This window comes from Colletes gigas, unplaced genomic scaffold, assembly GCF_013123115.1.
Source record: "Colletes gigas isolate AHSC1104 unplaced genomic scaffold, ASM1312311v1 Colletes_gigas_Sc00002, whole genome shotgun sequence".
Classification (NCBI taxonomy): domain Eukaryota; kingdom Metazoa; phylum Arthropoda; class Insecta; order Hymenoptera; family Colletidae; genus Colletes; species Colletes gigas.
The window spans coordinates 4,067,100-4,087,268 of NW_025106631.1; the positions used below are offsets into that span (position 1 = coordinate 4,067,100).

The 20,169-nt window shown below is 41.4% G+C and overlaps 2 protein-coding genes across 2 annotated transcripts; both read left to right on the forward strand.

Annotated features, from left to right (window-relative positions):
- Nucleotides 1–224: 224 nt before the first annotated feature.
- On the forward strand, nucleotides 225–4,807 carry LOC122400535 (claspin-like). The gene is made up of 8 exons (XM_043402061.1): nucleotides 225–805; nucleotides 871–999; nucleotides 1,099–1,307; nucleotides 1,405–2,495; nucleotides 2,529–3,944; nucleotides 4,088–4,221; nucleotides 4,306–4,518; nucleotides 4,601–4,807. Exons 1-8 carry the CDS (start codon nucleotides 308–310, stop codon nucleotides 4,805–4,807), a joined length of 3,897 nt encoding a protein of 1,298 aa, XP_043257996.1. The 5' UTR covers nucleotides 225–307.
- Nucleotides 4,808–10,039: 5,232 nt separating this feature from the next.
- On the forward strand, nucleotides 10,040–11,374 carry LOC122401565 (insulinoma-associated protein 1a-like). The gene has a single exon (XM_043403772.1). The coding sequence runs from the start codon at nucleotides 10,040–10,042 to the stop codon at nucleotides 11,372–11,374; it is 1,335 nt and encodes a 444-aa protein (XP_043259707.1).
- Nucleotides 11,375–20,169: the final 8,795 nt, after the last annotated feature.

The window sequence follows — 20,169 nt, forward strand, 5'->3', positions numbered from 1 at the left end:
TGATTCGAGGTTCTTTGTTTACAACCTGACCTATGACAAGAGAATTCCGGTACTTTCGCGCCAAATTTATTAATCATAATGAGAGGGAATAGTTAAAGAATTTTGGTGTGATATAATTTTTAATAGTGTCTAGGATTGTGTTCGAATTATAGATCGTCAAAGATTATTTAGAAAAGTTTGGTAATTTGGTTTTATTCGTAGCTGTTTATATGGTTATGGAAACAGTAACAAGCACATGACAGAAAGTACAAACTTGTATATTGTAATAACGATTCATTCGGACAAAACAGATAAAAATTGAACTTGTATGAAAATGAGTGAAAGTTGCGACGTCAATTATACGAATGGCGAAAATATGTCTAACAAAGGCGATGAATCCAGTGAAATAGAACTTAATAAAGAGACAATAGACTGCATAGAAAAAGTGCAAAATGTATTTACAGAGGCTTCTGAGAGTAAGGAGAACATTGACACAGATATTCCTAATGAAACTATAAAAGAAATAGACAAAGATCTCGTACAAGATGAACCAGACAGTAGCAATGCACATAAAAAGTTTTCAGAAATCATAGATAGCGATTTGGATGATGAGGATTTGTTTCCTTCAAAGACAAAAAGAAAGAAACCTGTGTACGATAGTTCAGAAAATGAAACATCCGATTCCAAGGAGAGTATTAAATCTAAAGCACCTTTGAATAAGAAAAAAACTAAGATGTTTCTTGATAGTGATTCCGATGAAACTTGTGACATTACCTTTAATAATGATAATGTGGAAATTTCAAATGAAGAAAAGGCCACGAACGATGTAAGTTTGATCTGTGACCTAAGATCGATTCGGTTATTAAAAATATTCAAATTCATGTTTTACAGATGCAGAATAGATTGAAAGCTATAATTGATTCAGATTCAGAGTCAGAAGCAGAAGATGAAAAGCAAGTACATCTCATCAAAAGCGGCGCACACAAAAAACAGAAAGAACATTCGGAGCCTAAAAGAAAAGTAAATATCTAAAATATTACACCAGTTGAATGTTTATTTCAAAGTAACCATTATAAATAATTTTCTTTTTAATTTGTTTCTTTAATTTTTGTATCGTAGGTTTCGGTAAGGGCCTCCAAAGAAGAAGCTATGAAACAGATACACAGCGAGACACAGCGTTTGATTAGGGAAAGAGAAGTTTCTCTTCCCTATCACATCCCTAAACAACGAACGTTGCAAGAATTTTTAAGCAGGAAAAAGGTATTATCAGCCCTTCCAAAAGCCTCGACAATGGCAACAAAGTTAAAAATATCTTCCACTATCATCGAGTAAGTAATTTTACAATTTTCGTATATTTATTTTAAATGTTTTTATTACTGAATCGGATGTAATAGTTCAAAAGATTGTAATCTTTTTGTTGAACAGCGAAGCCCTGAAAGAAAAAGAGAAAGAAGCTGAAATATTTTACAAGTCTTCAGATTCGGAAGAAGAAGAGGTAGAAAGTCATTCTCCGGCAGAAAAAGAAAACGCAAATATAGAAAATGCGCAAGATCTTAAGAAAGAAAATATTTCGAGGAAATTATTTGTCGATGACGATTTGTGTATCGATAATAACAAAGAAAATAATTCGAACGTGACACAAGAAGTGCATGAAACTCTAACGGAAATAAAAGATACCGAAAGTAATAAACCATCGACGGATAATATAACAGAAAACAATACAAGTGATTCGGCAATATTAGAAATTCACGGTGAAATTAATGAAAACGAAAACCTTAAATTGGGAACTACGGAGTTAGTCGAAGTAACGGAGAACAAAGTAGACGATTTACTAGAAAAGAAAAATGTTGAAGAGGAAAATGCGAAAGAAAATGCGACGAATAGTATCGATGAAAGTAATAATGAATCTTTAAATACATCTACTTCAATAGTTAGCAATGATTATGCGAAGATAGTACAACAATCGTTAGGAATAGCGGCAGGGGAGTCTGACGAATACAACGAATATGGTTTACCGCCACCTAAGTTCGACGACTCTCCAAATATCAATGAACAGAAAATGTTATTGAGTCGACAAAGGGAGAAACCAAAACTGAAAGGCACGCCAGGTTTAATAATCGACTTATCGGACGATATAAAGCCAAATAAAAGTGGTATAAATGCGTTGATAGATCGATTTGTGTTTAAACATTCCACGAGCAATAAACCAAATAAAAACGCACGCGATGTAACAGTGACGCAAGTTAAAGAATCGCCAAACGAACTGGTGGTGATTAAAGAAACACTTCCGTATAAACCAGCAAATATCGAAAACGAGGATCCTATGTTGAGCAAACCTGGGGCAAAGTTAATGCGCTTGAAGGAGGAATTGAAACATAAAATGGCATTGAAACGCAACGAGGAGTGGAAACAGAAAGAACAAGATATGAAGGAGCAGGAGATAGAATGGAACGAGTCTACGAACGAAGAAGACAATTTGAGCGAACCGTGTTCGCCGAGCATAGAGTCTTATAAAAGTAAAGAAAATGAATTTGACGAAGAGGAAGAAGAAGAAGAAGAAGAAGACGAAGATGATGATATATACGCGAAGAAAGAGAATAAGAAAAGTAAATGTGACTTTATAGACTCGGAAGCCGAGGTTAGTGACGACGAAATGAACGATAGCGATGAAATTATAGACGAAGACGAGGATGAAACTTTGAAGGAAGAAAAGGATTGTGAAAAATTAATTTTGGAAGACGACGACGGTAGTAGTACTTGCGACAGCAGTAATATATCTTTGAAACCTAAAATTTTTAAACGAATCGTCGAAACGCTGGACGACGATTCGAGATCTTGCGACGCGGGAACCAGCGAAGTTAAGAAAACTTTCGACGCGGTCGGTAACGAAGATTTCAGTGGTAACGAAAGTGACATTCCTTTGTCGCAACAGCACGTTGAGATCAATTTAAACGATCAAACGCCGCAAAGGAAGACGAACACCTTTAATTTCGTCTCTCCTCTGACGCAATTAACGGTATTAAATACTGATTCGATGTCCGAAAAGGAGTCTACCAAAGAAGAACAATCGCATGCTAACGAAACCGAAACGATACTCTTGGAAAATTCACAGATCGACGAGTTGTTTCAACCAACACAGAATTCTGGAAAGCAAGCGTCGCAGAAGAAGCTGTTCGTCGATCAAACCAATCTGTTGGACGAGGAGCTTATGGATTTGTGCTCTGGTAAATTCACGCAAGATAAGAACAGTCTCAATTTATCCAAGGAGCCAAACATGACGGAATCACAGTTGTTAGAACTGTGTTCTGGGACGTTTAGTACTCAAGCGAATAATGCGACGAACGCGAGGAATCAGTTATCGACCGAGATGTCGCAGGACAAGTCGGTATTGTTGGACGAAGACTCGCTGTCCATCGAGAAAGACACGCGTAACAAAGAGCAGCCGTCGAAGGAGGATGAAATGCCTTGGAACAGATTAAGCATCGTGTCGTCCGACGAAGAAGATCAGATAGAAACAGAAATAAAACGTTCGAAGAAAAAAGCGAAACGGTTAGATATGTCCGACGACGAGGACGAAAACGCGTCTGCGTCCGGCGACGAGCAGACGGAAGACGAGGACAAATATATAGATTACGACTCGGAAGAGAACGAAGTGGTTGTGTCGAAGAAAAATATAAAGCAATATGCCGCCAACTTTTTGGAGAAAGAGGCCGAGCTGAGCGAGAGTGACTGCGACGTTTCCGCGGACGAAGACGAAGAGGACTTGGACAAATTAGAATTAGAAGAAGTGGACGACGAGGATATCGACGAGACGGAAGTAAAACGACAGTTAGGGAAATTTCATATGAGGCAAGTGTTGGACGAGGATCAGAAAGAAGTGAATATGCTCAAAGAGTTGCTGTTCGAAGACGGGGATTTGTTCAGCGAGAGTAAACGGGAGCGGAAGTTGAGATGGAAAAATATAGGTATGAGATTGAACATATGTTTCCAAGTTGAAATATCGAACATTACGAAGGGTAATCAAAGCTATTTATTAGACTTAGGCTACTTTCGTAATAACTGTCTTGTATGAAAATATTTTTGCATAAAATGATTCTATTGATTTCAGATAAACAGTTCGGTAACGATACTTTTGGACCATCGGAAGATAAAGACGGTTGGGTTGATTTTTCGGACGAGGAAGACGAAGCCAAGTGGCGTAAATTAAGGCACGAAAGGGAAAAGTTCCTGGCAGAAAAGATGGCAAGATAGATTTGAATAATACCGATAAATTATTTACCACGATGAATGTTTTTTTTTTTTTGTTAATCCGCGTTTTATTTCCAGGCGAACGTAAACACTGCGATCGAGGATGATTTAAATAGCAGCGAAGTGTTTAAATTGGGTTTAAAAATTCTGAAGAAGAAACGACTGAACGAAACGGAGTCGCAAGACACGTTGCTGGAGATGAGCGATTCGAAGAGGGAATCAAGAATACCCCACACTATAGCGGACATGTTGAATAATTCACAAGTGGAAGGCAATTCGCGTACGATACATGTGAGATATTAGAAATTGATGTTTATCGAACGGGACACTTTTATTGGAATAATTGTTATTGCGATATGTTTTAATGTTGCAGAGTGTTATGAAGAAACGTTCGTTTCTCGCGAGAGGAGAGAAATCGCTGAAACGATTAGCTGTTCTGGCAAAACAGAAAGATGCGCCGAAGCTGTCGAGAAATGGAAAAAATTTTGTTTTTACGTATATTGAACCGTCCATGGAAAACAAGGACATACCTATCGCCGAAAAGGAACCTCAACAGAATACAGTAAAAAGAAGACGGTGATGCATTGTATTTTTGTGACAATTTTCTGTATATAAAACCATACTTGTGAATGTTACATTTATCGTTTATGTTTTTACGAATGTTTATATTGTATAGATATATTTTTGGAAATAAAGAATTACAACTGTGAAAATAAAGTATTAAAACTGATTAATCTATTTGCTGCAAATAGATATTGAAATCAATAACGCGAGTAATGTAATATGACTGAGAGAGAGAGAGAAATAAATTAGTTTATAGTTCGTGAAACAATAACGTCTAGTAAAATTATTAGCGAGCATATAACGTTAAACACATTCTCGAATTCTACATCTTTTCATTCGCCAATGAATCAATAATATTTAATATAGCTATTTATTAGTAAAATCTAGGAGATTAAACACTGTATTATGTCTCAATATTTTACTATCCGAACGCCTTGATATTCAAACAATTCATAGTTTCGTTACTTTTTCCAGCAATAAATTCCGAATTATTATCGCAACTGAATGTTAAAACGAGCAGCGGTACATATTTCTACGTGTCTTTTAATGAAAAAAAAAAAACATCGGGAAAGAGGGAGAGGCCGATATATGGGATGTTTGTTTAATGTAATTCTACCCAATAATGCGCGTCCTTGCCTAGGGCAATTCTCTCATGCAGCACTTACGTGTAGGTACAGTCTGCTCACAATTTATCACACGAACCGTTTTGAGGGAATGTTACGAGCAAATTGGTACTTTTAAGCTACAAATGCATCGAATAGTTACGTTTGTTACGTTGGAAAACGTTTCGAACAAAAGTTATAGGTTATAAATTTCGTCCACTTTGTCTTTTTGTCGAGATTTTTAATTGCTAGGAACTTACTGTTAAAGACGACTAAAGATATCTATACTTACAAGGAACCAACTCTGCACTAGTAACTTTCAAGAAGATCACATATTACGCGTTAGTTACAACGGAAAACTATACTCCGATCATAATAAGATACGATGCATAAAGACCAAAGAAAGCAATAAAATTGGTTAGGTTAATGGTCACGATATTATAGAAATTCGTCATTGTGTGACGTGTGCTTGAAGGACCACGATATAATAAAACTTACTTACCAAGGAAGGCGTACAGAATGCTTACCAGGTACAGGTAGAGTTTCGAAGTAGCAGGAGCAATTGCATCGCGGGATTGTAAATTGCGATTCGTTCGAATTGATGTTCCGTCGACGCTGCGGGATCGCAACCGTAATAGTGAGAGGCGTAGGCGGAAAGAAAGGGCGCAAGGAAGGAGAATCGCAGGTAGGAAAGTAGCATCTAACCGCAAAGTAACAGCCGTCGTTGAAAGCGATGGGTGGGAGATGTCGTTGATTCGGTGGCGAGGCGAGGGCGCTCGGGGCTGTGATGGGAACTCGGGATAAGGGTGGCTTGTTGCGTAAGCCGATTAGAGCATCACGGCAGTCACTCCTGTCTCGTGCGGCGGGATGGTGTTCCTGGTGCTATTGGTGCACGGGACGCGGATATGCCGGGCAGAGACATTAAAATCGCATCAAATATGTAGAAAGCCGCCCTCTCGCTCCCTCCATACCGGCGGATGCGGGAGCACTCGTCGACATCCGTGCAGGCAAAAAGCTTGCCTATCCTGGAAGTCGCTTCTCCTTCTTTGCCCGTACATTTTCCTTCAGACGCGTCCCACAGAATTCACCCGAAACTCGAAACTATCGGGTCCCCGCGTACGAACCGTTTGACGCAACGCGTAGGTTAACTTTTCGACAATTTCACCGTGACGGTCTATCCGTTCGATGAGGTTAGTTTAAATGGCTTCATCGGCAGGGCTGTAAAGGACTTTAGGGATTTAAATTCACTATATCTGTAATTCAATTTGACTGGTGGACACGTATTTTTGCGTAGGGTGAAAGTGACGTGGTTTGATTTCATTCCACTGTATCGTTCCATTCTACGACGATACGATAGCATACAGGGGAAGAGTAATACGTAAAAAGGCAAAGTAGAGAAATATAATCGTAGCAAAATACGAAGGCTAGTAGAAATTAATCTCCTAACTTTGCATGCGTCGTCGCCATTGTTGAACGTCAAGGTATCCGTGTTAATACGCGTTTCTTTGTATTTTTAAAATTTTTAAACACATGTTTCAGAATCGTAAAATATTGTTGTGTGGGACCTAAGCAAAGATGAACGCTGTTTAAACGCTGAACTTTTCCAAGAACCAAGAACAGAACGTCGACAGAATGTTTCGTTCGCTATGTAAATATTTCGTTCGAATGATTAATATCTGGTATGGGAATAGCATGAAAGTTCTATATGGAAGCATATATCGTGTTCCCCGACCGCAAAATAAACAAAATCCGTGGGAGTGTCGTGTTCGCGCTGGTAAACGCATAATCGATCACGCGCTTCCGCGGGCGCGGATCAAAATTTCATGCTCGATGTAATCATTCTATCGATGGAAGGAACAAAAACAAACGGCAAATGATCCATTATTACGGGCAAACATCGCGCGGGCTAATACAGTTTGCGGTAAACGTAAAATATAGGTATTAACGCGGGATAAGTCGGTCGATACGGATTTGCTATGATTATTTGATACTTCGCGAAACATTTTACCACGCGTTGCACTCTCCGCTTCCGGCTACGCGTGCACGAACGGCTGAAAACACCGTTGCGCGTTCAATGCTCGAATTACGGAGCGCTGGGAACCACCGATTCCACGTAGCGCGCGCTCTGATTCGTCGACGCTCGCTCGAATCTACGGAGCAGTGATTATTTGTCGAAAATTTTTCCACAGGGTACGCCAATAAGAGCCACGGAACTTTGAATTCTCACAGTCCCGTTAGAGGACGAAGTAAAAGTTCTGAAAAATGCAAGAACGAGAAATATAAAAATTTTCTGTTCTCCAAAAGCAACGAATAATTAATAAGAAATTTCGGTCGCTCCAAACTTCGAGCTTTTCTGTTGCCATATTTTTTCATGTTTTTTTCCCCATCGACGCCATTTTGAAAATTTCCTCGCGACCGAAGAAATATTTTATCGGATCGATTGCTTTTTGATCACCATTTCAAAGAAAATATCGAGTCTGAGGCTAAGACGCCGTTCTGAAAGGTGTGTTGGAACCCGACAGCGTGGGAACATTTCAACCGGTCGTCCACCGCGTGGCTGCACGTGACAAACCTGCAATTTAACGACCATAATTGCGCGCGTGCGAGCGTAGCAAAACCCCACGGATATTCGAGCGTTGGCGCCTTAAGAATACGTTGCTTTTATTAAATAACGACAATACAACCGTACCGTTCTCCACGCGACAGACAGAATGCGAAATAATTCTACGATACGCGTCGCGAGGACAATTGTCAACCTGCGTGGGGGTGGACGCACAAGCCTTAAGACCCCCGCGGACGCTGATGCATCGGTTCGAGGGGTTATTCTACTGTAAAACGCCTACTCCTAGATTTTTTTTTTCCACACTTTGTTTTTTGGCACAGAAAAAGCATATATAAAATACTGTCGATAATTTTGGAGTACCAAAATATTGGAATACCGCGAATAATAGAAGCAAACGACCTGTAAAAATGACATAATATCATAAGTAGACTGAAGATGTTTATGCATTTATGGGAAATTTTAATACTGAAAAAACTACAGAATGCATTTAATATGCAAAAATATAAGAAATACTTAAAGTAAGATACGAATTATTATATTTAGGGGTTGAGACAGCCCTCTGTAAAGCTTCCGTTTCATTAATTCTATTAATAAAAATCATCATAAGGAAACTAATAAACTTTAGTCGAACGTTTTATAATTTTTCCCAACAACGTGCAAACTTCCAAAGTTTACCAGACAGGTCGAAAATCCGCAGGAGCTGCCGGTTTCGCGGTAGCATCGTAATCTCTTCATCTTCTTACTTAATTACCAGCGGCGTATGTTCGATTAATCGTCGTAAATAATTTCACAGCGCTGATGGATTTCCCGTCGACGTCAACGGACCGAAACGTGTGAACGTGTGGAGACTTTAGCCGATTTCCGCGGTTAATCTCCACCCTTGGGAACCGTTCAGACCGGACAATCGGGCACTGTAATTGGACGAGAGCCCTTTGAGGTCTCGTCAAGACGTTCGCTCGTTCCGTCAGATCAGTGGCAATCAACAATCAACGAAATCGTTGACAACTCCCCGTCTTTGCTTATGACTACTTTTCCAATCCTTCGTTAACCTTTAAAGGACTCTTTTTAAGTCTCGCAGATTTCGTACTGATATTCCACGAATCGACGGATACAAATTTCAACGTCAACCCTTTAGTGCTCGGTTGGAGGTTTATAAACGAATAGGGATCTTCGATGAGAGCTACTTTCGTTTTCGAATATAGCACTATGGATGAAACTGAAACACTATTGCTTTTTCTTCGATGATTCCGAAAAGACGACTAGAGTTACGTTTATCAGGTATATAACTGAACAACTGTATAATATAAGAAATAATAATAGTAGTAGACTCATAGTAATAAACGTGAGAAGAATTTGAGAATTAAGGAAAAATTCTTAAAGAGGAGCAAATATCGAACAAACTGCAACCACGGGTAAAATGAACGCACGTTTTGCTCCCAAGGATGCATAGAAACATGCTAGGAGAGAACGTTTGGTTTTTCGGTCAAGGCCAAAAGTGGGCAATTTCGTCCTTTGGTCGAGCGTGGGTAGGAAAAATATTCGTCGAATCTAGCTGGACGTAGGGCCGCGAGGGATTAAGTACTGTTCGTCCGGTAGCTGCGCGGCAGCGTCTGTACCGTACACCCACATTCATTAGTTACTTACGCGGTCGACGGGGCGGCGAGCGTTTACACGAGCACGCGCCAAAATTTCAGCGAAGTGGTGGAAGTCGCGAGCGGTGGTGGGGGATGGGGGCTGGAGGACGATCGACCAATCGGAGCCGAGACGTCAGCGAGCTCCCGGGCGGAGCGTTCAAATATACCAGACGCGGTGCAGGCGTTCTTCTGTCAAACGGCGTTCGGCCGTCGAGAAGGGCGATCGTGTGTAAAACTTTTCCCCGAAAAGGGGGACTCTGAGAATCAGTCCCGGTGACTCAGTGACTGGAGGTCGGGTGCGAAGAACAGATTGTGCGGGAATAATTCGACGAGACCGTGGTAAACGAAAAGAAACAACTAAATCATGAAAACCGTCGAAGTCCCGAACGTATGGTCGGTGTAAACGTAACATTGGAGAAAGAAGCAACCGTCGAAGGTGTGCGATCAACATGTTGCACAGTTCTTTGCCCCGGGCGTTCCTGGCCCCCGGGTTGAACTATCTGGGCTACTATGGCGACGAGATCCACCAGCATCCGTACTGCACGCCCGCTACCTGGCACATTCCCATGGAGAATCCCTCGAGCTACCCGAGGGTTCCCGAGCAGCACGTTCTGCAGACGTGGGACCTGTCCAGGTCGTCGACACCGTGCCCCCTGGACCTGTCCCTGAAGCCGCCGCCCACGCCGAGCACCCCGAAGACCGAGGAGCCCAAGAAAGCACACAGGATCCTCAACGATCTGCAGAAGGAGTCCGAGAGCACCAGGTACAGAAGGAACAGCGAGGATGCGGGCTCCCTGGTCGTGGACGACTTCGACGCCCTGCCGCGAAGCTCCTCGGTTCACAGTCACTCCAGTTACGAGCAACTGCTCTCGAAGAACGACGCGATCTCGCTCCAGGACTCCGCGGAGAAGCCCTCCGTTCCGTTCGGTTCGCCCAGCGACGTTGCGGCGAAGTCGTATTACGCACAGAGTCAGAAGCTTCTGCTGGCCAGTCCCGGTCACTTGCAGTCGGAGCAGGGCTACCATCAGCAGCTGCTCCTGACGCCGCAGCATCACTTGCAGGGCATGCAACACGCGCCCATGACGCCGCCCAGCACGCCCTCGCCGCCTCATTGCTCGCGAAGAAAGGTCAGAGAGGAGGACGCCAGTCCGGCGTCGTCGATGACAAACAGCGGCTCGAAAATCGGCCCCGCCGAGAAGCTGCTGCAACGACCGAAGAAGAAGCACGCCAGGCGGCTCAAGTTCGACGAGGACACCAGCAGCCCGGTGTCCGGGACCGTGATCCTGGGCCCCGACGAGGCGGTCGTCACCGGGGACATCGATCCCGCCTTCAACATCGTTGAAGTCACCGAGGAGGCGCGCGCCGAGCTAGCGAAGATCGAGAACCGTCTGGGCCCGTATCAGTGCAAGCTGTGCAGACAACTACACGAGGATGCGTTCCAATTGGCGCAGCACAGGTGCTCCAGGATAGCCCACGTCGAGTACAGATGCCCCGAGTGCGACAAGAGGTTCTCGTGCCCCGCGAACCTGGCCTCCCACCGGCGATGGCACAAGCCCAGGCTTGCCAACGGCGAGCACGCGTCCACCGCCAACGGCGTCGAGATACCCTGCACCAGGTGCGAGGCAAAGTTCACCAGGCAGGTCGCCCTCAGGAAGCATCTGGCCACCCAGCATCCGGAAGCGAACAACAACGTCCTCATCGAGGCACAGGGCACCGTGGCCAAGGCGGACGTCGCAGCGGCTCAGATGGTCTCGGACGGCACCCTGGCCACCGAGATGCCCTGACACGAGTTCCCCGCGAGACCTTTGCCCCGAAGACCCGGACTCTATTGGAGATTCGGACTCGATCTGTAATTATTTACCAATCTTATTTCCATCTCTGCCCTAAGATCGCATCGGCTGCCCCGGACCAAGTCTCTTTGGACCGTTGCTATTTCCGTAAAATTCCTTCAGTATACGAGTAAATGACTATGAGCCACGGTTCATTGAACAATCGTTAATAAGGCTATTCCATATACCAAATTCATGCAATGAAAAATTACCGAAATCGGCTCCTTTTTATCGTACCTTTTTAATAATATGCCTTGCAGACGTTTGCTTAACGGGGTTTCCCACGAATTCAGATAATCCAATGGTGTGTCGGTTACTTTACAGCATTCCTAATCAAACTAGCGTAGAACTTTACATTTCCCATTGTCAACGAATACATTTATTATAGTTTTTAAACAGATTAACATGTTGCAAACCCGCTCGACTCAGCCACCAGCGGCCACCGCGACAGCCAACGCGTTAAAAAATTCAGGCCTCGAACTAGCTTTGCTCCATCGTCCTCCGCCTCTTTCGATTCATAATCGATCAAACGGCAAAATAAATAATTTTCTCAGACTTTACGAGCCTCGTACGTAACGTTTACGTTACGATTCTCGTCCCAACCCAGACCATAACCCTTTGACCATCCGCGTTTAGACGCCAACAGCCGGGAGCGATGGCGGCACGCGCGCGGAATCGAGTTTCGTCCATCAATGAAAATTAAAATTGCTCCTCATTGTGTTCGCGCGAGACCCTCGCCGATGGATCAGCCGTGGCTTTGTCGATAAAAGTTAATCCGGACGCGATTTTCGTCCGAACAATTATTTAATCACAGCAAATCCTCGACGTGCGGCGAATTAATTCGTTCCGGAGCTTCCCGCGCGACTCGAATTCTGCACAACGTGCCCGTTAACCGATGGTTGTTCCACGTGAAAAAATGAACCAAAAATGGTGGCGAATATTTTTCCATACGAGGCTTTGTTTTCGAGAAAAACCGGTACGAACAACGTTTCGTCAATGTGCAAGCCAGTCTCGCGAGGATCGGTACTCAAAGGTTGAATATAATTGTTTCTATCTGGCGTTGAATCTTACATTTTAATTCTGTACACTTCCTGTGAACATTCGATCACATACTAGGCGTTTGATTATTGAAAATGGGAAGTTTCTCTTGGTCAACGAATGGCGAATGAATACCTCGATGAACAGAGAGGTAAGAGACAGTCAATGAGAAAACGTGTCTAGGTTTTTTTATTTTCGCGAAACAAAAGAAATCAGCTTCGTATTTTTTTGATTTGGTAACAGCATTTCAATTCTCATAGATTTGAGACAATGATCGAAGAGAAGCGCACGAGGAACGTAAAGTGGCTGGCTCGGTTGTATATTCGCGTAGAATTAGGAACGCTGAATCAATTAGGTTAATCCGGTGTTCGTGTGATGTAAATGTGTAGATAGGGTGGAGAGGTCGGATGTAAACCGTGACCGCGTGTAAATAACGGGCTGCATTTATCCGTGTTACCTAATATTTATTCCAGCCGACGCGCAGCGTGTTATTTCCGCGGGAATTCGAAATGAATTCATAACTTTTGGATTGATCAATCCCCGACGTCGGGCGTTAAAGTTTAATGCGCCCCGAATAAATATTCGGAATATTACGTATCTTCGTTTTAAAGTAAACACAATATTGTTGAAACAAAATTGCCTGACAGCTCGAAAGTAACTACAGTATTGATTACAATTTACATACATCAAATTGAATCGCACTCGAAACAGGAAATTGTTGGGACACGCTGCGCGACGATCGGTCATTTTGTAGCTTAAGTAAACGTGCTATATCGCGTTAGGTATATCTAAGGAATTATCGATCCGCGGGATCGTGATCATACAGCTAAACATCAAAGATAGTTAAGGCAGTCGAAGTATGTGTATCTAGTCGGAACAGTGATCAACGTGATTACTCTAAACCTTAGAATCCGTAGCTTTTAATAGTCGAGACGAAACTTAGTCGTTAAAATTAGTATTTCCGTGACGATCGATCAACCCCGTTGCTCGAGTAACGTTAACTTGATAATTAACTCGTATAGTTGCTCGTAATTGCTACTAGATATCGTAGTGAGTTACTAGGGACTCGCATAATGGAAATATTTGGTAGCTTCGAACGGAAAAAACAACGCGAGGTCGTGTTAAATTTCATTACGGTACTGTCTCGCTTCTTGCAATTAAATCGGGACCGTCCAGACGTCGTGCGAAGATTTTTGGGCGAAAATTTGCTCTTAAAACCCACTGAATTTTTTAAAAGGTTCTGCAACTCAAGTTTTTCTAAAAAAAAATTCTTTTCTCAAGCTTTCGTAACAAGAATTTTAAACGAAAATTTATGCGAGCAGCGAGGCAACACTGCGTTTCATTTTTCAAGTATATCAATTTTACAGAAACTATCGCCATTAGTCAAAATATTCATGGTGAGAAATTGATATTAATTTCTAGTCAGGGAGCATAATTTAACGATAATTGCCAAACTGTAGAAATTGCATCTAGTCAGGGAACGAAAAGCTAGTCCTCGATGATGGTACTTTGATAATATACGGGGTGTTTCTGATGCAAGTGAACGAGTATTTATTTCAGAGACACTGCGTATATTTACCTACAATTAGAAATATAATATTCGTATTTGATCGACGTTTAAAGTCTAGAAAAGTCTATAGAAAAATTTTGAAAATTTCTGCGAATATTCTTCTCTCGATTTTAGACCGGAAATCGAACCCTTTCGGAGTAAAGAAATAATACGCGAAAGATACTGTTCGTTCGACAATTATATATACATAAATACTATTAGTACATTAAATATCAATATTATTGTTCGATATTTATTCGTTTTAATTGTTTAAGCGCCCCATGGATCAATGCGACTTAAAATGGCATTTAACTGTGTTTAGAAAATTTCTCTATTGAAATCGAATCGTTGCAAACGAGCTATTAACAATTAAATGCCATTTTCACGTCCCCAACGATGCAACGTTTAGTTCGATTTATTTTTTCGTTTCGCCTTATTTATTATTCTATTCGATTAGAATAAAAGAGTGTCATCTAGTCCAAAGCGTGTAGAAGGTACGAACACGTCTGCGAAACACTTTGCAGACGTATCGGTTAATCAATTATTTATAAAGTAGTCTGTATTTATTCTAGCATTGTTCGAACCGAACGCAGAGATCGGAATATAATTGTATTTATCGAAGACTCGAATAATTCGCGCGCAGGCTGTCGAACACGTCTACGCGCAAGCGTTAAATATTAATTAAACAAACTCTAGTCGCAGCTAGCTGTACATACGATCCATAGAAAATGTACGAAATGAATATTAACGGGAAAAATAGAATTTCTAGTCGAAATACGAAACTCTGGGGGAATATCGACGTAGTACTCGAATTTCACCTTTGTTTTGAGAAATTAATGTTTCGAGCACGGTATTTCGGTAGAGGGCGTACGAACATGATCGAATTTGGTCTTTATTGTGATTCCTTAAACAAGCATTTATCGCGAAAGAAAAAAAACTGATAACGGTAGCTCGTTAAAATGCGTTCGATGTATTGAAAAATGGTATAAATACTTGTTTAAGACCGCCAAATTTGCCACTTCAATCGTTTTAATATTATTTTTACTCACAGGTGGAGAAAACTATTTATTATTTAATTGTTTGTTAGATGTAAGCGGCGCGAAAGTATTTGTAATAAGTATCGTTGTAAAGTGTCCCGTTCGCTATAGCTGTTATACAGAGAGGGGCAACATTTTATTCGAATATACCAGATAAAAAATTGCATCTTCGTCGATGAATCCAATTCATTCTCGAGCTTCAATTTTTGAATGAAAATTTTGCCCATCTCTGTTGTTATTTGCAACAGTCAAACAACGGCGAGATTGTAAATACGCGTGCGTTATAGGTTATCGCAAAAGAATTTGTCGACCGTACTGTGCAATGTTGTTTAAAAGTCATTAAGAGCTTATGGGAGTCGAGGAAAACTTGAAAGTATGTAAAATAATTTATTTGTGCATAAGAAATATATTTATCTAGCGATCGTACTTGTAAATTAGATTAATTTCCCTATCGACGACGATTGGTACTATAGATTTTACGAAAAGGGGGCAGCTCGTTAATAATTCTCGATAATTTCATTTAATGAAATTATCGTATCGGGTTGATTGGAAAAATTAAGATCTCTCCAAGAGATCTTGCCAAGTTACGTAAATTTTTTAGGCCACTCAATCTTTAATAACAATAGCTTATTTATACAATCTTAAGCTACAAAGCACCCTTTCTGGGAGAAATTTTGGATAATGAACAGTAAATTTTAAATAAGGAATAATAGATTTTCGTAAAAAATACCCTTCAACATCTACTCGAAAACTTAAGTTCGTCTCTGGCTGGAAGAAAGTGAAGAGCTATATTTTCGTTGAAATCTATTAACGCGGATGCAGGATCTTGCGAACGAAAGTATTTGTTTGCGTAATGGCGAACAGTAGATGTTAAAAACGTGTATCATAACAATTGACAAAATGTTTGTAACAATCTTGTCAGCGATAGATCGAGAACTACGTTTATAAATATGTATCATAACATCGAGTTTGTGCGAGCTTGTAAACCACGTTCACAAACCGCAGGTATAGTCGGTAGGCATAGTCATACGTAGCGTAGATTAATATGGGAATGTATTTGCTGTTCATATCTGTATATAAAAAAGTTTCACTTCTCGTAAATATACATATCTTGAAATCGATATTCCGTTTTCACGTTATTCCCCGTTGTTCTTCTCCTTTCGATAAAATTGTTAACCCTTAGAATTCGTAATATGGATTCAAAGACGGGATTTTGGGACGATTATAATTTTTCTTATTTTTTTTTATTAATAACTTATGATTCACTCAACAAAAAAAATTCCAACAGCAAGTAATGTCAGATAAGTGGGTAATAATTTTGTAAAAGGACCATTCTGTTTTAAGCGTAATGCTTTTCGAGTTACGTGATTCCAAAGACAAAGGTTTTAATTTTGCGTGATTCTGATTAGAGATTGATAGGATACGAGAACGTCCCTAAGTTTCTACGAGGCATTTCGAAGATTTAGCCCGCGAATTAGCGGGGCGCGATGTTCGAGGGATGATTGATTTCCCATTGATCCGCGGGAATTGCTCCAAGATCAATAAAGTATCGCGCGTTACGGGGAAAGAGGATAGACTGATCCAAGTCTGTATTGTCCAGGGATGATGTCCTTCCACGTTACTTCGCCGCGTGCTGCCATAATGCGTCGTCGTAGAATCCATAGAGGAGGGGATTCCTGGCTGTGTAATCTGCGCGGTGCTTTTGTGCCGGCCGAATAAAGAGATCTGTCGCGCCCTCACCGTTAAAGAGGGACCATTAAATCCACGAAGCTGATTTTTTTCAAATTCAACCGCTACCATGACTCTTTAAATCTACCCGATCGCCGAATTCTTCCGTCCTTTTGTACCCTGATTACCGTGTAGGGCTTAACCGCCATTTTTGGGGTGGGTTCTCATTATTATTCCAACCGACTAACGTAAATGGACCATTCAAGATTTGAAAAATAGCTTCGATGCAGATTGTAAAAATTATTTTTTAATATCGTCGTTTACTGGGATTCTCGAGTAATAAGCTTTCGAATTCATGGTTACGGCGTCGTTAGACACGGAGGACCTCTCTTCGTGATGAGCTTTTGATGGAAGACGAAAACCTTGAGCAAATAAGATTTTCCTTTCGCCCAAAGGCGTGGAAAATTTTCTTTCCAATTTTGCCAGCGAACCGAAATTTTCGCCGGCATTTTTAAATTAATTTGATAAATGCTCGAACGGTGAGCTTCTCCGGGGAAGAACGTAGGCATTTAACGGGTTAATAAAACCATCCTCGGGCGCGAATGCTTCTTCCCAGAGGCTATACACGAAGCAAGGAGGAAGTCGGGGGGATGCCAGGGGGCGAAAATTTCTTTTCCAACAAATCCGTCTGCCGCGACAGAGGTCCACGAGACGTGCTTTCTCCAAAGCTTTCACAGTTATTATCCCACAGATGTTTGTCGTTTACGAGATATCGGGGCGATATTGCCGCAATTGTTTACTTAATGATAAAAGCACCGTTTTCTGTTTGCCCCGCGGCCTTTCAAATCCGATCCTCGACCTTCCATTCGCTTCAGTTTATGTTTCACCGCCTCCTTAACTCGTCCCTGCACTTTCCTACGGAAATGCTTAAGCTCGATCGCGCGGTTTCCGTCGCTACTTTTACGAAATAAAGATTTTTAGTTACCGAAGGACTAATGCCTTAAAAATAACTATTATAAACTCGAATTCCCTTACCCCATAGACGATAACTATTGATCAATTTAACGATAAACGTACTAACGCGCGTTTCTAAATGGTTTTTCAGAAAATTTTTCGATGCACACACACACATAGACGACACACATGAACAGGGTTGGAGATATATATGACACGCCAAGGGGAAGCTTCCCACGGGAGAAAGCGATTCTGAAAATTCTTGGAAGACACGTCAATAAAGGACTATGGTGCTACACTCGAAAGAGCTTCTCTCTCTCTCTCTCTGCTCTCTTTCTCGAACACTTTCTTATCCAGCGCGCTGGGGAAATTGTATTTCGGCCCCGGCGAATAGCAAAGCGAAGATGACAAAGTCGGCGAAGAAAAATTGCGAAATTGCTTCCTACAACGGCGCACCGAGATATTTCGAAGGTGTATCTAACCTTTTCGTATGTAGCCTTTCCGTCGATCAATCCATGATAGGAATCTAAGTGGATTTTTTTATTCCCCGCGACCTTTTCTTTTCGGATACCAACATGATCGGGTACACTGATGTACCTTGAAACGCATCGTCAATCGAATTCCTAAACCACAAAGGGGAACGGTGCAGGCTCCTATCTTCGTTCGAGACTTCCTCGCGCCCAAATCACGCCTCGAAAGCTGTTATAATGTAGCTGCAGAATCTCGAAACAGCTACGATGAACTATTCTGAGTAAAAAATTCTTTGAGAATTCTGAACACCTACATATGAGGTGATAGAAACGAGGAATATAATCACAGACGAGGTGTACGAGCAGATGAGCAATGAACATAAGAGGAAGTGAGACAGAAAACGAAATTACAGAAACATTTCTGGCCTCACATCATATTTTCAGTAATGAATTTTATTTCTCGAAACTGCACAGGATTTCGGGGGTATGTTTCTTCACCAAGAATGATTGTAATTAACCTCTGCAACCAAAAATAATTTTTCCAGAACGATTTGAAATTTTTTATTTTCGCCGAAAAATTGTAACAATTACTGAATTTTTTTCTCGAAACTACGCAGGATTTCGGGGGTATGTCTCTTCACCAAAAATGATTGTAATTGACCCCTGCAGTCAAAAATAATTTTTCTAGAACGATTCGAAGTTTTTTAATTTTCGCCAAAAAATTTCACACCTTCTCGAATTTTTTTCTCGAAAATGCGCAGGATTTCGTGGGTATGTCTCTTCACCAAGAATGATTGTAATTGACCTCTGCAACCAAAAATAATTTTTCCAGAACGATTAGAAATTTTTTTTTCGCTGAAAAATTAAATTGTTTTATGCCATTTTGAAAGACTGCTTTGGTAACCGACAATGAGACGTACATCAGTAACGATGACAACACAGTGTGAATTTGCTTATTTGCTTCCAACTGGAACCTCGAAGTTGAGATAATAAAAGTCGAGCAGAGGTTCGTTGAATCGTGGATCGACGAGTTCTGCCCTATTAGGTCTGCGATAGGATAAGTAACTTCGCTGTAAATTTAAAAAGCGAATCAACTCGCGGGAACAAGATCTGTCGTTCGCGTGAAATCGCTTTCACGAAGGGGCACTGTCGTTGATTTTATTTTATCTCGGGGTATTAGAGCACGATTGCCTCCGAAGCCGAAAATTGCTTTGACCCGACCCCAAGGATGTCTTCGTCCGTCGCCAGACTTCATCCTTCGACCATTCTCGAACCAGCCCCTTGGATCAATTGATTCTTACGGCAATCTTTTGCCTGGACCGTACTCGCATATGGGACGCTAACAAAAATCTGGGATTTCGCCCGTAGGTGTGCTAAAACAAACACCAAAGCGCGTAAACATTTGTGCTAGCAATGTGAAAACAGACTCTGATCCAATCTACGAGAGTTCATCTTTTTGGTAACGATTTTATTCGTAATTGATTAGCAACCAAGGAGTGCAAGGTGGATGCCTTCTAAATTTGAACTTACGATACCTAACTCACCAAAATATAGACTCTAATCATAAGTTTGGTCGGTGTACCAGAACAAGGAAAAACGTGGAAACGCAACGTCGACGCTCGTGTGCATCCAGGCTTAGGGTCGTCTTGCGTTAGGGGAACATCCCCTGCTCGTTGCTAACTAAACTACGGAGCCAAGTCCCGGACACCGATACTTTATAGATCGCGATACACACGATTTAGGATTCACCGATTCACGATTGTAACAGACGCTCTGTTTAAACGAGTAAAAATATGTTCAACGACAAATTGTAGATATTCTAGCTACCAATTGCCTAAAAGCTAAGTTTCGATTTCGTGGACAATTAGAGGGGTTTCGTACGTAGTATCATTCTATTTTTTCAGCAGCATACCGTGAAATTAACCCCTTAACATTCATGCCCGAGTCTGACTGCTTTGAAAAACGATATTTGTTTAATCTAACGGTTTAAGGGATGATAATATTTCTTTTCTTTCAAATTATACGTCAGATACA

Coding starts and splice junctions, on each gene's coding strand:
- LOC122400535 (XM_043402061.1), top strand. CDS start 308: ATGAAAATGAGTGAAAGTTGCGACGTCAATTATACGAATGGCGAAAAT. Junction 806..870: donor AAGAAAAGGCCACGAACGAT/GTAAGTTTGATC, acceptor CATGTTTTACAG/ATGCAGAATAGATTGAAAGC. Junction 4,222..4,305: donor AGTTCCTGGCAGAAAAGATG/GCAAGATAGATT, acceptor TTTTATTTCCAG/GCGAACGTAAACACTGCGAT.
- LOC122401565 (XM_043403772.1), top strand. CDS start 10,040: ATGTTGCACAGTTCTTTGCCCCGGGCGTTCCTGGCCCCCGGGTTGAAC.